General features: G+C 46.2%; 1 protein-coding gene across 5 annotated transcripts in view; it reads left to right on the forward strand.

Moving 5' to 3' along the window:
- HERC2 (HECT and RLD domain containing E3 ubiquitin protein ligase 2) overlaps positions 1–23215 on the forward strand; it is a 240063-nt gene extending 216848 nt beyond the window's left edge. For all 5 annotated transcript variants that reach the window (XM_043488204.1, XM_043488205.1, XM_043488207.1 and 2 more), the window contains 14 exons: positions 2112–2289; positions 2809–2970; positions 4928–5019; positions 5225–5364; positions 9773–9960; positions 10641–10838; positions 13128–13211; positions 18160–18301; positions 18425–18619; positions 19241–19353; positions 19947–20137; positions 21016–21121; positions 21387–21599; positions 22276–23215. In XM_043488204.1, coding sequence (XP_043344139.1) covers positions 2112–2289; positions 2809–2970; positions 4928–5019; positions 5225–5364; positions 9773–9960; positions 10641–10838; positions 13128–13211; positions 18160–18301; positions 18425–18619; positions 19241–19353; positions 19947–20137; positions 21016–21121; positions 21387–21599; positions 22276–22548 — 2275 coding nt within the window. In that variant the 3' untranslated portion in view covers positions 22549–23215. The remainder of the gene's footprint in view (positions 1–2111; positions 2290–2808; positions 2971–4927; positions 5020–5224; positions 5365–9772; positions 9961–10640; positions 10839–13127; positions 13212–18159; positions 18302–18424; positions 18620–19240; positions 19354–19946; positions 20138–21015; positions 21122–21386; positions 21600–22275) is intronic.
- Positions 23216–23859: the final 644 nt, after the last annotated feature.

A 23859-nucleotide genomic window follows, 5' to 3' on the forward strand; every position in this document is an offset into this window, starting at 1 on the left:
ACACACCTGACTCCCCTGTCCTTTACTATTTCCTGGATCTTGCTCGAACTCATTTCCACTGAGTTGGTGATGCCATCCAACCATCTCGTCCTCTGTCATCCCCTTTCCTCCTGCCTTCCATCTTTCTCAACATAAGGGTCTTTTCTAATGAGTCAACTGTTCTCATCAGGTGGCCAAAGTACCGGAGATTCAGCTTCATCAGTCCTTCCAGTGAACATTCAGAATTAAAACTGTCCATTTACACATAATATGATTATTTATGTAGAAGATCTGATGGTGTCTACAGAAAATCTATTGGAATTAATAGGTGAGATTAGCAAAGTTACAGGATAGAAGATCAGTAAATGAAGGTCAGTTGTAGACAAAGGAAACATTCCTGTATCAAAAAAAGTCAACTGTGTGTCTTTATACATATTACAGATGCAATCAGAAGTTGAAATTTTAAAATACTACTTATGGTACCCTTCCCCTAAAATTGAAATAATAAGGAATAAATTTGACCCAAAGATATGGATAACTTATAGACAACAAAAAGACCTATAAAAATGTTACTGAGAAATTGTAAAAGACCTAAAATTATGGAGGAGTATACTGTGTTCATGGATTGGAAGACTCATTATTGTTAATTTGTTGTTTTTCCCAAATTAACCTACTGATTCAACCCCTTCCCATTCAGAATTTCTGTAGAAATTGGCAAGCTGATTATAAAATTCATGTGGAAATGCAAAGTACTTCTAATAGTAAAAACAAACTTTGAAAATGAGCAGAGTTGGAGAGCTGATACTACCTAACTTCAAGTCTCATTATAAAGATACAGTAATCAAGACAGTGAGGTACTTAAAGAGAGAGAAATATGTCAGTAGAGCAGAACAGGATGGGGAGTCCAAAAATGCACTTGCAAATACTGACACAACAAGTGTGGAAGAATGAAATTTGATTTGTCCCTCACAATTTGCATTGAATAATTTACAGAAGTGCAAAGACAAGTTTTTAGAGAAAAGACAGCCTTTTCAGTGAATGGTTTTGAACAATTCAATAACCATATGGTAAACAGTGAACTTAAATTCTTACCTTGTACCATTAATACCCAAAATTAAACCAAATACTTCACTTACTTCTACCTAGGCCAACTAGCCAATATTCTGCTCAGATCTGGTTTAAAGCATGGACTATGCAACATGTCCAGTAATCCATCCAGAAATAAGGACTACAGCCTAAATTCCACATACCACAGCCTGAAATCTTCAGCTTTGTCTAAGGGATTACCTCGATCTTTGAACTTGAATTATCTTGCATCATATCCAAGATTAACTCATATACCTAAAACTAAAAACTTATAGAAGAAAACATGAGGGGAAACTTTTGTGACCTTAAGTCAGACAAAGATTTTTAGCTAGAACTCCAAAAGTACAGTTCAATAAAGAAAAATAGGATAAATTGGACTTCATGAAAATTGTGAGCTTCTCTTTGAAGAAATTCACAATTTTTATAAAGACAGTGTTAAGACAGGAAAACATTTGCCATCAAATATTTGACTAAGGTCTTATATCTGAAATTGTTAAAAAGAGCTTTCAAAACTCAAGAAAAAGAAGTTTGTTGTCAGTGCTTGTCATGTTCTAGACTATTTGAGTCTGTAAATGAAAAGTTGATTTATAGCAAGGGTGGATAACCTGTTTCTCTAAAAGTCCAGATAGTAATAAATATTTTGTCAGTCACATAACCATCTTTGTTGTCTATGCTTCTTTCTTGTTTTGTTTGTTTTACAACCCTTAAAAATTGTAAAACCCGTTCTCAGTTCACTGACATTTCAAAAACAGGTTCTAGTCCAGACTTAGTCAACCTGTAAGAGCTACCCCTTGATTTAGACTGTACATCTCTTCTCTAGCATTTGGCAGCTTGTGTAAAAGAAGGTAGGTAGGGTATTATGTAATTTAGAGTTCAGGCCTGAATGATTCCTCCAGATTGATTTTTTTTTTTTTAATGATTGACTTGATGTAGATTGAGAGGTGTGCATTGAATAAGTGAACAGCACACTGGAAGCCTAATATGAAATAATTTTAAAACATTCAGGAATTAAACTCCTGCTGCTATATTTGGTGATTTTTTTGCAGTCCGTGTGACCGTCCTCGTGTGATTGAGTCTCTAAGAGGAACTGAGGTAGTTGATGTTGCTGCCGGTGGAGCCCACAGCGCGTGTGTTACTGCAGCTGGTGACCTCTACACTTGGGGCAAAGGCCGGTATGGCCGTCTGGGGCACAGTGACAGTGAGGACCAGTTAAAGCCGAAGCTGGTGAGGAGCAGCTTTGCTTGGGAGGTCTGGAGGGACAGCTTGCCATTGTCACTATCCTTTTTTAAAAATAAAAAATATTTCCTGTTCCAGATTCATTTTAGTTTCAGAGTTAACAGTTTTATTTTTGGTGGGAATAAAAACCATCTTGGTATATTTTCCATAGGTCATTTAAACAGGATAGTGTTTGAAATACCCTTTTATCTACACTAGTAAATATCGCTTTGGCATCTACCTAGAGACGTTGTCTCCTAGAAGGCCCAGTTTTTTGGGTGAGACAGTAGGGTGGCAGCACTGAGCAGGGGACACTGAGGTCTGCCTCTTACAGCTGAGATGCCTATAGTTTGAATGTGTGAGGGGTATTTTCTATCTTCTCTTACAGGATTATTAAGATTACCTGTTTTTTGGGAAGAATTAAAACAGGCATCCCCCAAACAAAAAAATCTCAGCACCTTGGCCTCTCTAGGGGAGATTCTCCTTCCTTTTGTGGTCAGATAACCCCTAAGCCCCCTTTCTCTGCAGGTGGAGGCGCTGCAGGGCCACCGCGTGGTCGACGTTGCCTGTGGCAGCGGGGACGCCCAGACCCTCTGCCTCACGGATGACGACACCGTCTGGTCCTGGGGGGATGGGGACTACGGCAAGCTGGGCAGAGGAGGCAGTGACGGCTGCAAGGTGCCCATGAAGGTATTTCCCTTGACGCTCCTGGGGCCTCGGGTGTGAGGTCTCTGGAGCTCAGGTTGCTCATGGGCACCATCCACGTGCGTGAGCCCAGGGCCCCGCTGGGCTCATGTCCTGTGGTATACTGCGTTAACTTCACCTTTAACTTCTTTGGAGAAAATATAGTGGGTTATTGGGGGGAAAGTGAGTGAAAGACCCAGAGGGATAAAGATGTTTTAAGTGCGGTTTTGTGCTTTCTTGGAAAGTGTCTGTAATCAGGGAGGAATCACATAGTCTGTGGTTTTAATTAGTGTGTAGCCCTGTTTGAGGAAAAAGCACCAACTCTTTCACACTCTTCAGTTTCCTGAGGTCTGTAGCTGTGCAGTGTACTAGTACTTGCCGAAAGGCTGCATCTGGCTTAGTCAGAAGCTGTTAGATGGATATCTTGTGAGAAGCCAAGAGAAGAGGCTTCACTTGAGCTGAGTGGCTCTGGGTAGTTTATTAGCATTTGTGGTCAAAACTGTATTTTGCCTTTGTGAATAGATAGTTGGCAGAGGTTTTTTGTTCATTGGTGTGCTTGAGTCACTTGCTGACTGCCTAGTAGCCTGCAGCTGAGGTGATTTGCTGTGGACTTGGAAGTGTAGGTGCTGTGAAAGGAAGCTAGAAGCTGTTTCTGCCTGGATCCTCTCTAGCTGGTGTTCCGAGACTGCCCGTGTGGGGTAGAGGCCAGCACGGTGCACGGGAAGCCACTCAGGGCCAGTCAGAAGAGGAGCCTGAGCTGGGACTGCCAGGCTGTTCTTCTCAGAGTTGTGCTGCTCAGTACAGTAGCCACTGGCCACACGTGACTACTAAAATGTTGGCCTAAATCAGAATTCCCTCACTTGACAGTATCCACATTTCAGGAGCTGATGCGCTTCCATGCTGGGCAGTGTGGACATGACAAGCTTCATCATCATGCAGGTGCTTTCCTGAGGCAGGGCATGATGAAGGAGACGGCACCTGCAACTCTGTGCCAGGAGGCTGTGGCTGTTCAGGGCCTCCTTGGCAGGTGCTGCTGGAGAATCTGGGACTCAAGGCTGCCTCCTTCTCCTTATCACCACTTTCTCTTTTCCCTTATAATTATACAGAATTTTAACTACATGACAGGTTGCTTATGTTTTCCACATTTATGAAAAAATTGTTGACTTTTTTATGCTGAGAAAGCTTTAGACTTAACCAGGATTGAAATGTCAAGTACTTGGGGAGAGGGGGTGCTGGAGGATATCACTGATATCTTTGTGATGGGGGTAGGGTGAGGAGAAAACTAAAAGAATTAAGTTATTACTAATTTAAACTTATAATTATGAGAACTTGAGTCTGGAAACAGTCACAAGTAATAAGGAGCATAGTTTGATAGGTGAAGAAAGATGATAGCTAGGTCAGTGGATCCCATCAAGACCTCTGGGTGCTGGCTGTGAAGGTTCTGGACCCTTGAGCAGGCAGGGCTGGGAGTGGATTCTAATACCGGCATGATCAGCATGTGTTTAATTGGAATAACCTGGGCAGGTGGAGGGCTGGTATCAGAAGGCCAGAACCCTGTTTGTCTTGGCTCTTCTTCCGTGTTACCTGCTCCTCCTCCCCCGCGGGCTTCTACGTCTCGGAAGGCTGGAGGGCAGATGTGAAGTGCAGGGCTTGCTGGAGAGTGGGGCTGCCGTAAAGAGAAACTGAGTCGGGACAGTGAATTCTGGGGATGAGCAATGTGTCCATTTACGCGTCAGGTCTCAGGGGCCTCAGGCTGCCTGTGGCCTGTGCACCCTCAGAGCCAGGCATTTCTGCTCCTTTTGAGAACACTTGGTTACACGGAGCAGGATTTTAAGTTGTAATAAATAGTTGGCATAGGAGTAAGGGTTCTCAGAGTTCTTTATTAGATTTAGTTCAGTATATGGGTGCGGCCATCAGCAAAATCCTTGGTTCAATCAGTCTAATTGAACCTTTTCCCTTCTAGATTGACTCTCTTACAGGCCTTGGAGTGGTTAAAGTGGAATGTGGATCCCAGTTTTCCGTCGCCCTTACCAAATCTGGTGCTGTTTACACTTGGTATGCAAGATTCTGTTTATTTAATTCCACCGAAACCAATGATTGTTAATTTGAAGTTACATTAACTGTCTTTTTGTAGACTGAAATGTAACTTCTGTGGCAGGTGGCAATTTCTGTCTTCCTGTAGGTGTTGGCACCAGAAGGGTGGGGCAGCATGGTGAACGAGATGGCATTGCACTCACAAGTTCCATGTTCTTGTATACAGGGGCAAAGGTGATTATCACAGGCTGGGTCATGGATCTGACGACCATGTCAGAAGACCTCGGCAAGTCCAAGGGCTGCAGGGGAAGAAGGTCATTGCCATTGCCACCGGCTCCCTGCACTGCGTGTGCTGCTCTGAGGACGGTAGGTGGAGGCGAGTTTGTAACTTGGAGGTTTGTGATCTGAGAGGTCAGGGATGAATGCACAGCTGTAAGGTGGTGGGGGGTGGGTATGGAGGGATTCATACTATATTCTGAAAATACATCTGTGCTGTTGGCCTTCATCATCTTCAGCCCCTGGTGTTAATACCGGTGAATATATTGTGTTTCGCGGCAGAGAAGAGTGAGCAGAGCAGGGCTGATATGGCTGTTTTTATTTATTTTTTCTCAATTGTGGTGTAATTGCTTTACAATGTATTAGTTTCTGGTGTACAGTGAAGTAAATCAGTTATATATGGATGTATATCTATATGTCTGTGTCTATGTCTATGTATGTATCTATCAGTTCACTTCGATCACCCAGTCGTTCTGACTCTTTGCGACCCCATGGACCGCAGCACACCAGGACCCCCTGTCCATCACCAACTCCCGGAGTTTACTCAAACTCATGTCCATTGAGTCTGTAATGACATCCAACCATCTCATCCTCTGCCGTCCCCTTCTCTCCCACCTTCAGTCTTTCCCAGCATCAGGGTCTTTTCAAATTAGTCAGCTCTTTGGCATCAGTGGCCAAATATCCCCCCGCCTTGAGCCTCCTTCCCTCCCAAGCCCCTTCCTATTCCTCTGGTCGTCATCAGCACCGCGCTAAGCTCCCTGAGCCCTGCGGCACAGAGCAGTATATGTATGTCAGTCGTCATCTCCCAGTTCATCCCATTCTCCCCTTGCCCCACACGTTGATGGCTGTTTTTAGAAAGGCCTGCTTATGAGGTTGGCCTTCAGCTGGCTTCTTGGAACCTGGGTTTCAGGCTAACCCATTAGCCCTAATTGAAAGAGGCCTTGTTAGAATGTTTGAAAAGAGTGTGGTCTCTGCTGAAACCTGCTTCCTTCTGGGGGGGAATCTGGAACTTGGGTACATGCCAAACAGAGGTGCCTGCATGACCTGCCCCGGTCACAGCCCTGGGCACTGAGTGTCTAGTGAGCTTCCCTGGGGGCAGCACATCACAGGTGGCCGCAGCTGGTTCCTCGGGGAACTAAGTATGTCCGTGTGGCACCCCTGCAAGGGGCCTGTTGGAAGCTTGCTCCTGGTTTTCTCTGCGCTGCGTCCATGTGCCTTTGCTGACTTTGCTTTGTGTCACTGTGATGAATTGTGGCTCTGTGTATGACATGCTGAGTTCTTGAACATTTTATTTACTTATTCTCATCAGATATTTAAAATTTTTTTGTTTCGTCTTGTTGGACTCAGGGTTTCCTAGTTTATTTGGTGAGTTATATATATGTAATCTTGTTTCATGCAAGGATGGGCACAATTAAAGGACAGAAATGGTAAGGACTTCATAGAAGCAGAAGAGATTAAGAAGAGGTGGCAAGAATGCACAGAACTATACAAAAAAGGTCTTAAATGACCCAGATAACCATGATGGCGTGATCACTCACCGAGAGCCAGACATCCTGGAGTGTGAAGTCAAGTGGGCCTTAGGAAGCATCACTACAAACAAAGCTAGTGGAGGTGATGGAATTCCAGCTGAGCTATTTCAAATCCTAAAGGATGACGCTCTTAAAGTGCTGCCCTCAATATGTCAGCACATCTGGAAAACTCAGCAGTGACCACAGGACTGGAAAAGTTCAGTTTTCATTCCAGAATTTCATTCATTCCTTCTTTGTTCCAAAGAAGGGCAATGCCAAAAATTGTTCAGGCTACCATACAGTTGCGCTCGTTTTACATGCTAGCAGAGTTATGCTCAAATTCCTTCAAGCTAGGCTTTAGCAGTATGTGAACTAAGAACTTCCAAATATACAAGCTGGGTTTAGAAAAGGCAGGGGAACCAGATATCAAACTGCCAACATCTGTTGGATCATAGAGAAAGCAAGGGAGTTCCAAAAAACATCTACTTCTGCTTCATTGACTATGCTAAAGCCTTTGACTGCGTGGATCACAACAAATTGTGGAAAATTCTTAAAGAGATGGGAATACCAGACCTTACCTGCCTCTTAAGTAACCTGTATGTCGGTCAAGAAGCAGCAGTTAGGACCAGGCATGGAACAACTGACGGTTCCAAATTGGGAAAGGAGCACGACAAGGCTGTGTGTTGTTACGTTGCTTTGTAACTTCTAGGTAGAGTGCGTCATGCAAAATGCCAGCCTGGATAAATCACAAGCTGGAGTCAAGATTACTGGGAGAAATATCAACAACAACATAATACCACTCTAATGGCAGAAAATGAAGAGGAACTAAAGAGCCTCTTAATGAAAGTGAAAGAGAAGAGTGAAAAAGCTGGTTTAAAACTCGACATTCAAAAAACTAAGATCATGATATCTGGTCCCATCACTTCATGGCAAATAGATGGGGAAACAATGGAAACAGTGATAGATTTTATTTTCTTGGACTCCACAATCACTGTGGATGGTGACCTCAACCATGAAATTAAAAGACGCTTGCTCCTTGGAAGGAAGCTGTGATAAACCTAGACAGTGTATGTAAAAAGCAGAGCCATCACTTTGCCAACAAAGATCTGTACAGTCAAAGCTATGGTTTCCAGCAGTGATGTATGGATGTGAGAGTTGGACCATAAAGAAAGATGAGCACCGAAGAATTGATCCTTTCGGACTGTGGTGCTGGAGAATACTCTTGAGAGTCCTTTGGACTTCAAGGAGATCATACCAGTCAGTCCTGAAGGAAATCAACCCTATAAATATTCATTTGAAGTACTGACGATAAAGTTGAAGCTCCAATACTTTGGTTACCTGATGTGAAGAGCTGACTCATTGAAAAAGACTGATGGCTGCAAAAGGAGAAGGGTGTGGCAGAGGATGAGAGGGTTAGATAACATCACCGACTCAATGGACACATGAGTTTGAGCAACTCCAGGAGATAGTGGAGGACAGAGGAGCCTGGTGTGCTGCACTCAACGGGGATGCAAACAGTTGGACACAACTTAGTGACTGAACAACAACAAAACTAATAAGCTGTTGCTATTACTTACCTTGATGCTCAAATCATGCCCTGTTTCATCTTCTGGAATATCCCCACATTATTCCTTGAGTATTTCTGTGCTTTCTGGCACAATAAGGCATTCTGTCCTTATCCTGAGTCTTTATGTCTCAAACCTAGAATTTGATGATTTCCCAAGGAGTCCTGGTGCCTCTGGAGGAAAATGGCATTTAAAAGACAAGATCTGGTCTATAGGTGCTCGTTGCTACAGTGCTATCACTGCTGTCAGACCTTCTTAGAGGACAGAGCTAGGGAATATATGTGTAAATAATATACAAAATTGCATCTGTGTTTGTTTCTGTATGTATATATGTACAGTGAACACAGCTTGTTCACACCAGTACCCCAAGCTCTAGTTCTGAACCACAGCTTCATTCTAGGTTTCCCTCTCCCCATCCTTATAACTCCTTTCTCTTTTGTAAGAAACCTGGTCCTCTAATGTAGCAACTTACTCTGCCTGTAGTGGCTGCTGCCCCATCATTGCCTCTGACTTCTCTCCCGTGTGGATCCTCACGTCACTCGGGTTGTGACTGCCCGCCCACTCAGGACTGTGCCCTCTCATGGGTATACAGCTCCCTGCTTTGGCCTGCCTCTGCTACTGGACTCACCCTCTTTGTGGAAGCCCTTGTCCCTTGTGCGGTCTGAGTCCGTGCACCGGGCTGTGCCTCTGCAGAGAGGCTCTCTTCCTCTTGCTTGCACTCTGACACCTACCCAGTGGCTTTCGGACGGCGCTGTCCAGAACCGGAAGGGGAAGGGCACAACACCCCGCCCTTCATCGTGCAGGCCTTGTACTTTATAGAGTGGTGCTTATGGCTGCGTGGCATCCTGAGGAGTCTTTGTGAATCTGGCAAGGCGTGTGCCATCTCTACAGAACTGAATTCACTTCTGTTCTAATCACCACCGTAACCATACAGTGGTGTTTCACGATTGGTCTAGCATGGTAAGCTGAGCGTGATTCTCATTAGTGTTTGAGTCTTGTGTTTAGGATCGGAATGACCATTAGAAGAGCACATGTTCCTTTAAAACATGGATTTTGTTTAGTTAAAAACTGACTTTGTCTTCCTTTAACATACAAAGTCAATTTGGATTGTTAAGTATTTACCATCTGTTTTGATATTACTTGTTCGGATTAAGAGCTGCTTCCAGGTACATGCTTAGTCTGGTGAACAGACATGGTTGGAAAAGGAGTTTTAGCCAGCAGAGGCTGTCAAGAGTCCTGGGGATCCTGCTGCCTTTTGAGTATTGTGACTCGAGACATCTAGGTCCCCATAAGTGTAACATTTGCACAGATGACTGCCAATAGGCCATTGGAGGGTAGTGAGGACTGTGTGTGTGGGAAGATGGTGGTGGTTGTGCATTTATTGGTTCTTGTCTATAAGTCCTTGTTCTCCATCTGCTGCCTTAGGTGAAGTTTATACGTGGGGTGACAATGATGAGGGACAGTTGGGAGATGGAACGACAAATGCCATCCAGAGGCCTCGGCTGGTAGCTGCCCTTCAGGGTAAGAAGGTCAACCGTGTGGCCTGTGGCTCAGCACACACTCTCGCCTGGTCAACCAGCAAGCCCGCCAGCGCTGGGAAGCTGCCTGTACAGGTCAGTGGTTGAGCCCAGGGGCTCGCAGGCACGCGCGTCGTGACAGAGTTGGGGTCTGTATCCTGAGCCACGGGGGTACAGGCAGCACACACTTCCGTTCCCCTTGTGTATTTACAGAGGCATTCCACTGAAAATAACCGATTCATAGTGATGAAAACAGTGTTTTAAGAACCTTAATTACCAGGTTCAGTCCCTGGATCAGGAAAATCCCCTGGAGTAGGAGAAGGCTGCCCACCCCAGTATTCTTGCCTGGAACGCTCCATGAACAGAGGAGCTTGGCGGGCACAGTCGCTGGGGCTGCGAAGAGTCGTACGCAGCTGAGCACTCACACACGAGAACCTCACTATTCACACCTGGCGGCGTTCTGTGTGCACCAGTGCGTCACCTTTATTAAAAGTTGTATCAACTAGTCTGGTAGTACAGATTGTGTGTTTTCTGCAGTTAAATTTATTTCTATAAGCTGATTTTTTTTTTTTTTTTTAAGCTTTCTCCATGGTTTACATTTCTTGGCTCAGGCAAAATGGCCAGAATATTATTTTTAAAACAGCAAGATTTTTCAAACCAAACTCAGAAGTCATAGTGCTTCTTTGTTTTCAAGAACATTTTCAATCCATCTACTATACTGTGGCTTAACTATACATTTGACACCTAAATTGACATAACAAGTTTCCATCTTTCAGGTTCCCATGGAGTACAATCATTTACAGGAAATCCCTATCATAGCCCTGAGGAACCGGCTGCTGCTACTGCATCACATCTCAGAGCTCTTTTGCCCTTGCATCCCCATGTTTGACCTTGAAGGCTCTCTCGATGAAACTGGACTTGGGCCATCTGTGGGGTTTGACACTCTTCGAGGAATTCTGATATCCCAGGGAAAGGTACTGCTTTGGTAACAATCTTTACTGTAGGTGATATTGTTATCCTGAGTAAGTTTTAATCCAACAAAAATTTCTAAACCAGAAATGTGCTGAAAACAGCTGATTTAGCAAATGTTCACAGAGCACCGACTATGTACCAGGTTCTGTCCTGGGTTCTTAGAATGCATTAGTGACAGTCAGACAAAAATCCCTTCTTTTTTGGAGCTTATATTAAAAATGGTTAGGTGCTATGATAATCTCTTTACCGCTACCCCACCCCTCAGGAGGGGGTTGGCAAAACTAAGCTTCCATTCTTACAGTGCTCTCTGCTGTCCTGGACTTGAGGCTTTATGGCAAATTCCTACTGGCAGCAGGAAGGAAAAAAATGAGATAATTTCTTCTCCAGGTATGTCTAGCAGAGGACCCAGAAGTTATAGATTGCTTAGATAGAAGTATTATACTAGGATATGTAGAAATTCCTGGTTGAAGGTAATTTATCAGACTGTGAAAAGAATCAGGAATGAGGGCTTCTGAAAGTTGTCAGACAGATTTGACCCACTGACATTTGTAATAATTTGAGCTGTCTAGAGTTGAAATATCTGAAGTCATCAAGTTTCTGGCAAGCATCTTGGCAGGATGGCCTAGAAGAGGCTCAGTTGTTGTGTGGTGAGCAGGATACAGGGGGAAGCATGGAGCTTAGATGGAGGAATCCTTGTCCTTAGGATTCTGATTCTCTGACGTATAGGGTTTTTAATGATAATAAAATTTAGATGTTTTGGAGTACTGTCTAAACAGATTATTTTTCAGGATTAGCTTTATTTCCTAAAGTTCCTAGCCAAAAATGACTGGTGCACACATTTTATTTTTATGTGTGGCTTAGAGACATGTAGACAATGATGGGGATTGTGGTAATGGAAAAATTTATCTGATGATGGGGAGCAGGAAAAAATTGTGGACAGGTAAAATCAAATTTGAAACTTTGCTTCAACCCTTTTTCAGTAATAAAAATGCCAAATTGATTCCTTTCACCGTTACTTTAATTCCTCAGAGTGGAGGTGATAATACGCAATAAAAGGGAGAAAGCTTCTCCTTGTAGGGGAGAGCAAAGAGAGGCAGCACATTTCATACGGTGTGTGAGTCTCCTGCAACTGAGTGGGGAGTGGGGGCCTCAGGGAGGCTGAAAGTTTCTCTCTGCAACAGAGTATCAGCCTCTATTTTGGTCCTAGTTAGAAAGGATTGCTTCTGCTGGGAGTTTTGGGGAGTAGGTTTTGTTGGTGACTGTGGAGTCAGCAGAGCCCAGAAGAGAGTGCATTTTAGGAGGGTGGGACTAGGTGGGGCTGCTCTGTGGGGAAGGGAACGCTTGCCCGGAGCAGGGGGAGAGCAGCGGTCAGGAAGGGTGAGGGCAAAGGTAGCTGGTCGGTGTGCAAGATTGTGTGGGGAGGGGCTTACTCCGCAGTCTCCTGTGTCTGTGGACCCCTTTGTGCAAATGGGAGCCCCTCTGCCCTTGCCTCCTTCATAGGTGGGAGTTCTGGGGCTCCGACTTCAGAGCAGTGTGCCCTCCCCTCTACTTCTCTCCCAGTCACCCTTTCTCCAGAAAAGAACACAGGGGTCCACTTGTGGCGACCCGTGTCTGCCAGGGACCCTGTCTCCTTTGAGGGTCTCTGGAGCCTGGTCCCATCCTCAGACACGTGCACACCACCACACGATCTCTCCGTATGCTTGGGTCCACACAGGCATGCTCCTCCCTAGGTGAAGTGGGGACCTGCTCCCTTTGCGCGTCGTCTTCACCCTGGGTTTTCCCCAGGCTTCTTTCAGCGCGTGGTGCCAACGCGTCCCCTCGCTCACTGGTCTCCCCGTCCCTACCGCAGCCCTGGCCCAGCCCCCTAGGCTCCCTGCCCCTGCAGCTACTTTGTGTCTGGTGTCTCTTTCAGAGCAGCGGTGCTGAGGTATCGTTGGTGCCTCAGTCCTGCCAGTACTGGACCTGTAGTTTGGCTGGGAGGCCTCAGGTTTCTCGTTAGCCCTGAGCCTGGCCTGAGACCTGAGTTAGAGCAGGTGCGCCTCAGGCTCTGGCCCTGACCCCTCTGTGTGCAGTGCACGTTGGGCGCCGCCTGCCCCCGGATGGCAGGCGGGGCGGGCGTGCTGCCAAGCACTGGCCCTGCTGGCTGCCTGAGCCTCTGCATGGACTTGTGTATTGATGCCAGGCTAATCCCCTGGGCCACCTCAGACCTGAAAAAGGGGGTTTTATGACGTGAAATATCTATGGGTGATACTTTCTGTATAACAGTCTAAATTTTGTTTTGCGTGTTTTAGGAAGCAGCTTTCCGGAAAGTAGTACAAGCCACTATGGTGCGAGATCGCCAGCACGGCCCTGTGGTGGAGTTGAACCGCATCCAGGTAACAAAATGGAGATGGTTCTCTCTGCACAGATGCGATGGTTTCATGGTTGTGAGTTGTGTCCCTGCAGCCTGCGGCAAGTACTCACAGCAAGACTCCTCTTGTGCCCTTGGTTAGAGAGCAAGGTGCCATGTGTGTGGGATGGCCTGTGTTGCTGAGACTGCCAGGTGGCCATGTAAATGGTCTTCTTTATAACATGAAGAAGAAAAGCTTATTTCAGATAACCTGGGAGCACAAATCCAGTTAAGCAAAAAGGAAAAAGTGAAAATGACCCATATTTCCACCACACGTTGACAGTTGCTGCTAATGTTTGGGGGGTATGTTATAACCTGAACTAGACTTTGGTAACTTGCTCTCTGTTCCCCTTAATGCATTGTAAGCACCCAGATCTCTGTCCTGTGCCCTGGTGCTGTGGGATTGTTTATGCCAACCAGCCGCACATGCTGATTTCTCTGCTGTGGGCTGGAAAGTTGGGCCTGCTTTTCTGGGATACAGCAGGGCCGGCTGGTGTGGCTCTAGCTCTGTGTGTGTCTTCAGTCTCCCACTTGGGTTAGGTTCTGAGATGCAGAGCAGATTTCCTCTTCACACCAGCCTCACACCCTCCCCAGTTCTGATGGCTTACTTTGTCACTTTAATAGGCCAGAATCACTAATACTAAGACTTTGCATCACAGTACTAATCAAAGAAATGAAAAGGAGACTATCTCTGGATTTATACTGCTGCCGAATGTATGTAAGCGTCACATTAAAAGAATTAATTAAAACAAAAGGCACTAATGATGACATTGTGTGTGCTTGACATTTACCATGCAAATGAAATTGGTCCCCCCTCTGGAGCAAAAGCGAGCCATGAAGAACAAGTGCTTTGTTCCTGAACCTTCTTGTTAGCACATGATTTTTACCCTGATGCTGGTTATATGACTAGAAATTCTTCCAGAGTTGTTCTTGGGGGCATTTTTAATTAAGACAACAACTCTTGTCCTTTGTTGGAGAACACGTGTGACCATGCTGATGGAAGTGATTAATTCACTGACGTCATAGTGTTTAATGTGAAGCTGGAGGTCAGTCAGCCCATTCCACAAACAAATGGGCTGTTTAGCTTGATTAATGAGAAAGCTTTTATTTCCCTACTTCGAGAATCATTTTGGTTTGCTCTACTTTATTAGGTTTTAAATACTAAAGTTCATAAGTGCAGAAAGCTGATGGCTACAGATTATCTAATTCAGACAGTTGGGTGTTCTTGGATCTCAGGCTTGCCTCAGCCATGCACAGGCACCGTGTTGGGGCCAGTTGCCCAGTGTGGGTGTCCAGGCCCAGGGGCCTCAGTCGTCTGGGCACCTGGATAACCTGGAGTCTGCACGAGGCACATTGTTCCGTCATGGTGTCCCTGATGCCTCGCTCTTTCTCATCTTTATATCCCTGGTACTTCGAGTTACGAGTCTGTTGGGTGCATGTCTGAACAGATAAGAGGGCAAACAGACTCGATATTATACATTTTTAAAGGCATGTAAATAACCTTCAGTGCAGCGTACAGTGCTCCCTGATGTCAGAGCAGCCACTCCAGCTGCCCAGAGACCCTCAGGTGCCAGAGCCAGGTTCCCTTCACTTCAGTGGTTCATACCCACTCTTAAAATTAGGAAGAACTTCCACAAAGATGGAGATAAAATAGAGCAGAGTGGTGGAGGGAACAGTCTGTAAGTCCAAGGCGAATGCAGACACCAGTACTCACCCAGAAAGGTGGTGTGGGTCGCCTCTTCTCCGTGCTCTCCCAGGGCTGCAGCTTTTGTGGGGATGCCTGTGCAGAGGTTTTCTTACTTTATGTTGAAAGTGCCCTAGAGATAGTAAAAGTAGGCTGTGTTCTTGGAGGGTATTTCTGTTTGAATTTGATTTAGTTTTGTAACAGGGTCTAAAAATCAGTGTATATTAAAAATTTATATTATAGATAATGCAGTTATGGAAATGAGCACATTCCCAAAAATTTAGAAAATTTAAAGACAGTTAAAACTACCTATATTCCTGCTGTTCAGACATATCAGGTACACAGCCCTGTCCTTGCAGTGTCCTGGCTGTATTCATATAGCCATGTTCCTTCATAGCGGCTGAGTCTGTGTTAACTGGCACTGTAAATGGAGGTGATGTATCTTTCAGGTGGGAAGCAAGTCTGTGTCTCACTGTGTTCCCCTCACATAGGAACACATCCTCTTCCTTTCTGTAGCTCACTTTCCCCCCAGGTATTGTGTGCCTTAGAGAGCTGCTGAGGCTAAGTGAAATGACATATGAGAACGTGCAGCTGAATGTGTGGCGTGTAGGGAAACTCACTCCACAGGAAACTGTTGTTATTATTATCGTCATTGTTCTTTTAGTCTTAAGACTGGTAATTTCTGCAGTAGGAAAATTAGCTGTTAAACTCAGCTGAGAACTCACAAAGAAGTTAAGGATGATGAGAGTTTCGCCAGAGGAGTCAGTGTAAAAGTACATTTTCAGAATCATTTTTCCTTAACTTCTCATTGTGCCATCACTTCAGACTGAGCTTCCTGGGTGACTCTGAAGCACAGCCTGAGCTTCAGGCTGCAGAGTTACTTAGTCCACTGAGTACTGAATGAGAGCTTGTTCCGATCTGTTGAGGCATCTTATTAGGTTGGTGCAAAAATAATTGCAGTTTCAGACCCTGAATAACTAGACTCAAACACATCTTTATTTTATTTTATTTTTTTTAGTTTTCTGAATGTTGAGCTTTAAGCCAACTTTTTCACTCTCCTCTTTCACTTTTTTTTTTCCTGCTATTACCTTTTATTTTATTTTTTTTTTCCATTTATTTTTTATTAGTTGGAGGCTAATTACTTTACAATATTGTAGTGGTTTTTGCCATACATTGACATGAATCAGCCATGGGTGTACATGTGTTCCCCATCCTGAACCCCCCTCCCACCTCCCTCCCTCACACACATCTTTATTAATCAGAAAAGGAACCATTACTATCAACACATTTTTGCCAATGAGAAATAAGTTTGTTTATTCCTGTAGCATAAAAATCCATGCCTCAGGATTTGACAGACTCTTGGAAGGCAATTTCTGCCTTCTGCTGGTTGTGGAAGTGTTTTCTCTTCCCTCAAAGCTGTTGAGATGCTTGAAGAAGTGGTATCAATTGGCGAGAGGTCAGGTGAATGTGGCAGATGAGGCAGAACTTCTTAGCCCAATTTGTTCAACTTTTGAAGCATTGTGCAGCATAGGGTTGGGCGTTGTCACGGAGAATTGGGCCCATTCAGTTGACCAATGCTGGCTGTAGGCGTTGCAGTTTTCAGTGCATCTTATCCACTTGCTGAGCGTAGTTCTCAGATGTCATGGTTTCTCCAGGAATCAGAAAGTGGTAGTGGATCAGACCAACAGCAGACCACCAAACAGTGACCATGATCCTTTTTTTTTGGTGCAAGTTTGGCTTTGGGAAGTGCTTTGGAGCTGCTTGTTGGTCCAGCCACTGAACTGGTCATCACCGGTTGTCACATGATCCACTTTTCATCTCACATCACAATCCAATCGAGAAATAGTTTGTTGTTGTTGCATAGAGTAAGAGAAGATGACACTTCAAAATGACGATTTTTTTGATTTTCAATCAGCTCATAAGGCACCCACTTATTGAGTATTTTCACCTTTCCAATTTGCTTCAAATGCCAAATGACCGTAGAATGGTTGATGTTGAGTTCTTGGGCAATTTTTTGTGTAGTTATGAGAGGATCAGCTTTGATGATTGCTCTCAGTTGGTCGTTGTCAACTTCCGATGGCCGGCCTCTATGCTCCTCATCTTCAGGGCTCGTCTCCTTTGCAGAACTTTTTGAACAACCACTGTGATGTACATTCGTTAGCAGTTCCTGGGCCAAATGTGTTGTTTCTGCTGCTTTACAACCCATTTTGAACTTGAATAAGAAAATCGCTTGAATTTGCTTTTGGTCTAACATCATTTCCATAGTTTAAAATAAATATAAAATAAGCAGCAAGTAATAAGTCATTAGCAAAAAACATAAAGCAAGAAATGCACATTAAAATGATGTATAACATAACCACATTTATTTAAGAATGTATTCCAGTGTCAAATGGCAAATTTCAACAGTGCAAAACCACAGCTACTTTTGCATCAGTCTGGATAGCTTATGACGAGAAACGCAGGTGGGATAAGTGATCATACTGGGAGACACAGTGACCCCAAAGGTTGAGTAGAATCTCTGCAGGTGAGGAAAGGAGGGAAGGAAGGTTCTGTTCTGGCCAAGCTGGTGCATCCAGGTTTGGTCTCAGAGCCACTTGATGTGACCCTCCCAGGGCTGGTGGTCTGCTCAGAGGCTGCTTTCAGGTATCCTGCCTCCTCTTCACGGAGACGATGGGTAAGGTTAAATACAGTGTGAGTGTAAACCAGGTTGCAGTTACTGCCCACCTGAGCTGCTCACAGCCTTCCTGTGTTCCGTGCTCTCTCGGTAGCCGCCTCCCATCCTGATGTGCAGTGTGTGCCAGTGAGCGGGCCCTGGCCCGATGGCCACCGCTGTCTCACAGGCAGCCTGTGTCAAGGGCGGGAGAGAGAGGCGCTCAAGGCTGGTCTTTGGGGTCCTCAGCAGGTGTGGGTGAGGAGACGCGGACAGGGGTGAGTCCTGGGAGGTCCAGCTGCCCTTCATGTTTGCACAGGCATGCTCAGGTGCTTGTACTTGGGTTTAATGGGTGCTCACAGTGGCCCGAGGTTGTAGGGGTGACACCAGGCATCTGAGTGCTGTCTGCTGTCTGTAGAGGGACCCCACCCTCACCCCCACTGTGACCAGGACAAGGCAGGCGAGGGTAGCAGGAGGGATGATCAGCTGCAGAGCGTTGCTCTGGATGCAGAGGTTTCAGGCTGGTCAGCTTGTGAAGATGGCACCCATGTGCTTTCTGCTATGGACTTTGTTATGTATTTTCCTTCTTTCTGTCTCTAGGTCAAGCGTTCAAGAAGTAAAGGGGGCCTCGCAGGTCCTGATGGGACCAAGTCGGTCTTTGGGCAGATGTGCGCTAAGATGAGCTCATTCAGTCCTGACAGCCTCCTCCTCCCACACCGCGTCTGGAAGGTCAAGTTTGTGGGTGAGCGCTCGCGTGTGTAGAGGGGTGTTGGTGTGAGAGGAGAAGTGGGAGAGCCCCCAGCTGCTCCCCAGGGGGCTCTGATGCAGTCAGTGACTGTGAGCTGCTGACCCCCCTTTTCCCTAGGTGAATCTGTGGATGACTGTGGTGGTGGCTACAGTGAGTCCATAGCCGAGATCTGTGAGGAGCTGCAGAATGGACTCACCCCGCTTCTGATCGTAACCCCCAATGGGAGGGACGAGTCGGGGGCCAACCGGGACTGCTACCTGTTGAGCCCAGCGGCCAGGGCGCCGGTGCACACCAGCATGTTCCGGTTCTTGGGTAGGCCTCTCGTGCGGGGCGGCTCCGTGCGCTCTGCCTCGTGTGACGGCGGCTCTGTCTGGGGAGCGGTGGCGGCTGCTGTAAATACCTGCCTTTAGCTTCCTCAGTGTGCAGCTGCGGGAACGTGGGGAGCTGGGCCACCAGCAGCTGTGTGCTGAGGACCAGGTGGTGCCCTTGCTGCTCAGGAGATCTGAGATACTGTTTCTGCATCTTAAACATATCCGAAACTTGGGGTCACATCTTAGAGAGTCCTTACATTTGGCCGGGCCCTCCTGGTGAGTCTGCGTCCTCACTCATGGCAGTGCATCCAGCTTCCTTGAGAAGCTCCGGCCGTCTGCTTTGCCATCAAAGGAACAAGGATTAGCCACTGTGGCTACAACTGTTGGTGTAAAGAGCAGAAGAGTTATAGACTTAGTCCATAGGAACAGAAGCAAGTAATGAGTTTTAGCATAGGGTATAAGGCTTCAAGGACAGACCTAAGTCTCTGTGAATCGGGGTCGCATTGGTTTAGAAGGCGCTGAGGCCCCAGGGCTGAGTACGTCTCCACTGTGTGGTTGAATGGACTAGATATTTTGTCATCAGTACCAAGTACATCCTGTCTTTTGTGCTTTGAATGAGCAGGTGTGTTACTGGGTATTGCCATTCGGACTGGAAGTCCCCTGAGTCTGAACCTTGCTGAGCCTGTCTGGAAGCAGCTGGCTGGGATGAGCCTCACCATTGCAGACCTCAGCGAGGTAACCTCCAGGAGGGAGAGGACAGAGAAATGGGACTCAGTGTGTGTCCAGTGCAGAGCATGGTGGGGGTGACCTGCGGTCTGGTTCAGAGGCACAGCCTGCCCTGAGGTCCCAGCACACTCAGGAAGGTCAGTCTGCTGACCATCTGGTGGCAGAGTGGCGGTATGGGCTCAGGCCAGCCTGCTTCTAGAACTTGATATCTGCTTTGTGGGCTTCACCTCTTGTACAGTCTCGTCAGATGAGAAAGCTTGCTGTCTTTCCTGTGGCACAGCTGAGCACGTGGGCAGGCAGCTGGGGACCGTTGAGGCTCCTGGGGCCTCTCCAGGGTGTGGCTCCCTCAGAGCAGGTGGGACTCGCCTCTGACCAATAATCACTCAGCAAGTGATTGTAAGGACTTCCTTGTTACAGCTCCATGGGTGAAAATGTTCCCCTGCTGCACCCCCTTTATTTCCTGGCTCATGCAGTGCACTTGGAGCCTTGCCACAGGCTCCAGGCACATCGAGACCCGGCAACTGTATGTGGGATGTGAACTGGGGTCTGGGGCGGAGGAGCAGCCCTGGCTTAATGGGTGAACTCCCTTCTTCCCCTGGAAGGTCGATAAAGATTTTATCCCTGGACTCATGTACATCCGTGATAATGAAGCCACCTCGGAGGAGTTTGAGGCCATGAGCCTGCCCTTCACAGTGCCTAGTGCTAGCGGCCAGGACATCCAGCTGAGCTCCAAGTACACGCACATCACTCTGGACAACCGCGCAGAGTACGTCCGGCTCGCAATAAACTACAGGTGTGTGATTGTCTGCCTTCCAGAGCTTCAACTCAATAAATAGCAAAAATAGCAGAAAATGGTTTGCTTGGGTGGTAGCTTTTTTCCATAAGTAAAATTTAATGGACTTGGCTCTAGCAGTTGCTGCCTACAATCATCAAGCGTACTTTGTGGTCAGGGTCAGAGTACTTAGTATTCTCACCTGAGATTCCTGGCTCTGGCTAGAACGCCAGGGTGAGAAGCCCCCTGTTGGACTGTGCCGGTAGAGTCATAGGGCCTCTGTGTGCCGCCTTTGCTGGGGCGGGGCTGTGTTTGGATGGTCTCCGCCCCACGTGGCCCTTGCACTACCATTCACTTGTGTTTGCTGCATTGTGGACCGGCAGCGCCATCCGTGGTCTCTGCCCACTGTCCCCTTACTGTGGTCTTTGGAAGCCTTGTCCTCCAGAATCACCGAGCTGGGCGTTGGGATGAGGCTCCATGTGTTCGGTGGGCTTGGCTTGCTGGACTCTGGCTGAGGGCAGTCGTTGCAGGCATCCTGCATTGCCCACCTGTGTTCATCGGTCTCACGCCCTAGCTTGCCAGTCACAAGGACCTTGGATACTGCATTGACACTCAGAAAGTTCTTAGCTCGGCTGTTTTGGGACCTGACTCTCTGACTCTGCATGTCTAATTCTGTCTCCTTCCTGGGAAGGAGGGAAAGTTTGAGAATTGTGTCTTGCAATGGGTATAGCTGTGGCTCATTTTTTGAGTTAGAATTCTGTGGGCCAGTCAGACAACTCAGTCCGCAAGAAGCTTTGAGACTCTGTCTACAAAGCACACGCCTTGCTCGTCCGTGTAATGAGACTTGGTATGAGTAGAACATGATCTGCATGAAACGCACAGTGAATGTTTTCTTTCAGACTCCATGAATTTGATGAGCAGGTAGCTGCCGTTCGTGAGGGGATGGCCCGAGTCGTGCCTGTCCCTCTTCTCTCTCTGTTCACCGGATATGAATTGGAGACGATGGTATGCCCACCCCTTCATTGTGCTTCCCTGCAGCGCCCTTCTCGTGGTAATCCCCTGAATCAACACCACCAGTTAGCCTCTCAGTTAAACCTCTCTCTTGGAGGTCTGAGATCTGCTCACGCCTTTTCAGTGAAGTAAGACACGCTCAGGAAGCGAGTGTTCGCTGCCTCCCGCTCCTCCCCTCCAGCCTCCCTCACCTGACCCTCCCCACACCAGCCCTGGTAGAAAGCTGTGGTGTGCTGATGTGAAGTGTGTCCCTCCACAGGTGTGTGGCAGCCCAGACATCCCTCTGCACCTTTTAAAGTCTGTGGCAACGTACAAGGGGGTGGAGCCCTCTGCACCCCTGATCCAGTGGTTCTGGGAGGTGATGGAGTCCTTCTCCAACACTGAGCGCTCCCTCTTCCTTCGCTTCGTGTGGGGCCGCACAAGGCTGCCCAGGACCATCGCCGACTTCCGGGGCAGAGACTTCGTCATCCAGGTGTGGCTCCTGCATGTCCTTTGGGAACAGCTGAGAGTCATGCCCCTCGCACAGAGCTCTGCCGCAGCTGAGAAAACAGACAGTTCTTTCCTGTTACATGGTGTTCCTACCCTCTGGAAACAAAATGAAAAACACTTAACTCCTCTGATATGATAGCTCAGAATTTTATGACTACAGGTGTTGGGTACCACTACCTACTTCTAAAAAATGTATCTGTCCACCCCCAGAATATGCTGCTATTAAGTCAGCATATTCTAGATTCTGAGCATACCCATCATGTAACAAAGCATTTGTCTGATTCTCTGGTTGAATTAGGCGAATCAATAAATAATGCTGCTTACTGAGAAAAATCAGAGCACCTGTCAGATTGAGGGTGAGAGTTCTGCCTTGAGTTCTGACTGGTCAGAATCAGGCTCTGTTTACCTCCTAGCCCTTGGGGGTGGAATCACAGTAACCAATTGCTGTTTTTACTGAAAGTTCTAAGAATTAATGAGTTGCTGCTTTTTATTTCTAAAATTGACTGGATGATATTTTTTTCTGATATTTTGTTATTCTTAGCCAAAAACATCATGCTGTCTGTGAATGAGAGTCAAGTCTAATGAACGTAATAAAACAGATTGCAGTTTTACCTGTCCTTGTACATGGTCTCTGATTATTTAACATTTTTCATTAACAGGTATTGGATAAATACAACCCACCTGACCATTTCCTTCCTGAATCCTACACATGCTTCTTCTTGTTGAAGCTGCCCAGGTATTCCTGTAAGCAGGTGCTGGAGGAGAAACTGAAATACGCCATCCACTTTTGCAAGTCAATAGACACAGATGATTACGCTCGCATAGCCCTCACAGGAGAGCCGGCTGCAGATGACAGCAGTGACGACTCGGAGAACGAGGATGTGGATTCATTTGCCTCAGATTCTACACAGGATTATTTAACAGGACACTGAGGTGGACAAATGCCATCTCCCACAAGACCACACGAGACTGAATGAGGCGGCAGTGCTACAGTTCAGAGTTCAGGGCGTGCCAGGAGATGGGTCAGTCCTCTAGTGTGTGGGATATTGATTGGAGAGTTAGCCTTGCACTTGGAAACTTTGTTAAAAGGGTCTTCTAACCCACAATGCTGCATTACATGTAGGACTTTGTGTTTACTAAAGTGCGTAAAGGTTTTAACATGAATACTGAATTGCAGCATCCCTGAAAATGAATAAAAAGCCTTTTTCCTTGTGGGTGCAATAGATATTTTCCCCTTCCTTTTAAATGTTGTGCATTGCCTTGATTGTACATTGGAAATACTGTGTAACAATGAAATCGTATTATAAATATTTCAATTAATTTTACTCGGAATTTGTTTATTAAAAGTTTTTTGAACATTAAATGATCAGTATTACTTGAATGCATCCAGAAGTTATTTAAACCAAACCAAAACAAAAAGGCTATCAGTTCCCCTCTCCTCCCCAGGTGCACATTCTAGCATTTGCGGTGTGTAACTTGAACCAAGTCCTTTCTGTGAACAGTATCATAACTTCTGTCATGGACAGTACTATATATAATGTTTGTGTCATGTTTATGCCTAAATTTTAATTCTCTATAAATAAAACATTTGTCACAAAATTGTAAGCTGATCTTTCATGTATGGTTAAAACTAGCACTGGTGGATATACTACCACCAAAATATAGATTAGTGTTTGATGCAGCACTAGTTAAAATGATTCCAGTCTAATTAGACTTTTTTGGTTACAGAACCAGACTCATTACAGTGACAAAGGGAGAAATCATCAGGAGACGGGCGAGGTTTAGGGGAGTGGCTGGGGTCCAGACCCTCTCCTGTCCTCCATGCCGTCTGCCTGTGCAACTGTGGTTCCCGTAGGCCTGGGGGCAAGAGAGTGTTTATGGCCCCGTCGGCCATGGGGTAGGATTTGAGCTGCTTGTTCCAGGATCATGGGATCACATGTCTAGTAGGCTCTGCAGAGAGAAAGACTGAGATTGCAGTAGGAAGATTGGTCGATAGGCTTGATGCAGTGGAACTTGGGGTAAACGGTACCAGATGGAGGCCAGAGGTAAGTGTTTTATGTTGGGAGACTTTGCTCAGGGATCCAATGTGTTACATTAAAAGATCCAAAGAGAAATTTTCTTATGGACAATTATTCTTGACCAAGTTGGTTATAACAGTTTTCAGCTTGTATTAAAATTTCTATAAGCTGTGAGATTTTTTGTTTTAATCACCATCCCTTTTGTTGTTAGTCAGTGGCACACAG

The sequence above is a fragment of the Cervus canadensis genome, chromosome 15 (genome assembly GCF_019320065.1).
Source record: "Cervus canadensis isolate Bull #8, Minnesota chromosome 15, ASM1932006v1, whole genome shotgun sequence".
Lineage (NCBI taxonomy): Eukaryota > Metazoa > Chordata > Mammalia > Artiodactyla > Cervidae > Cervus > Cervus canadensis.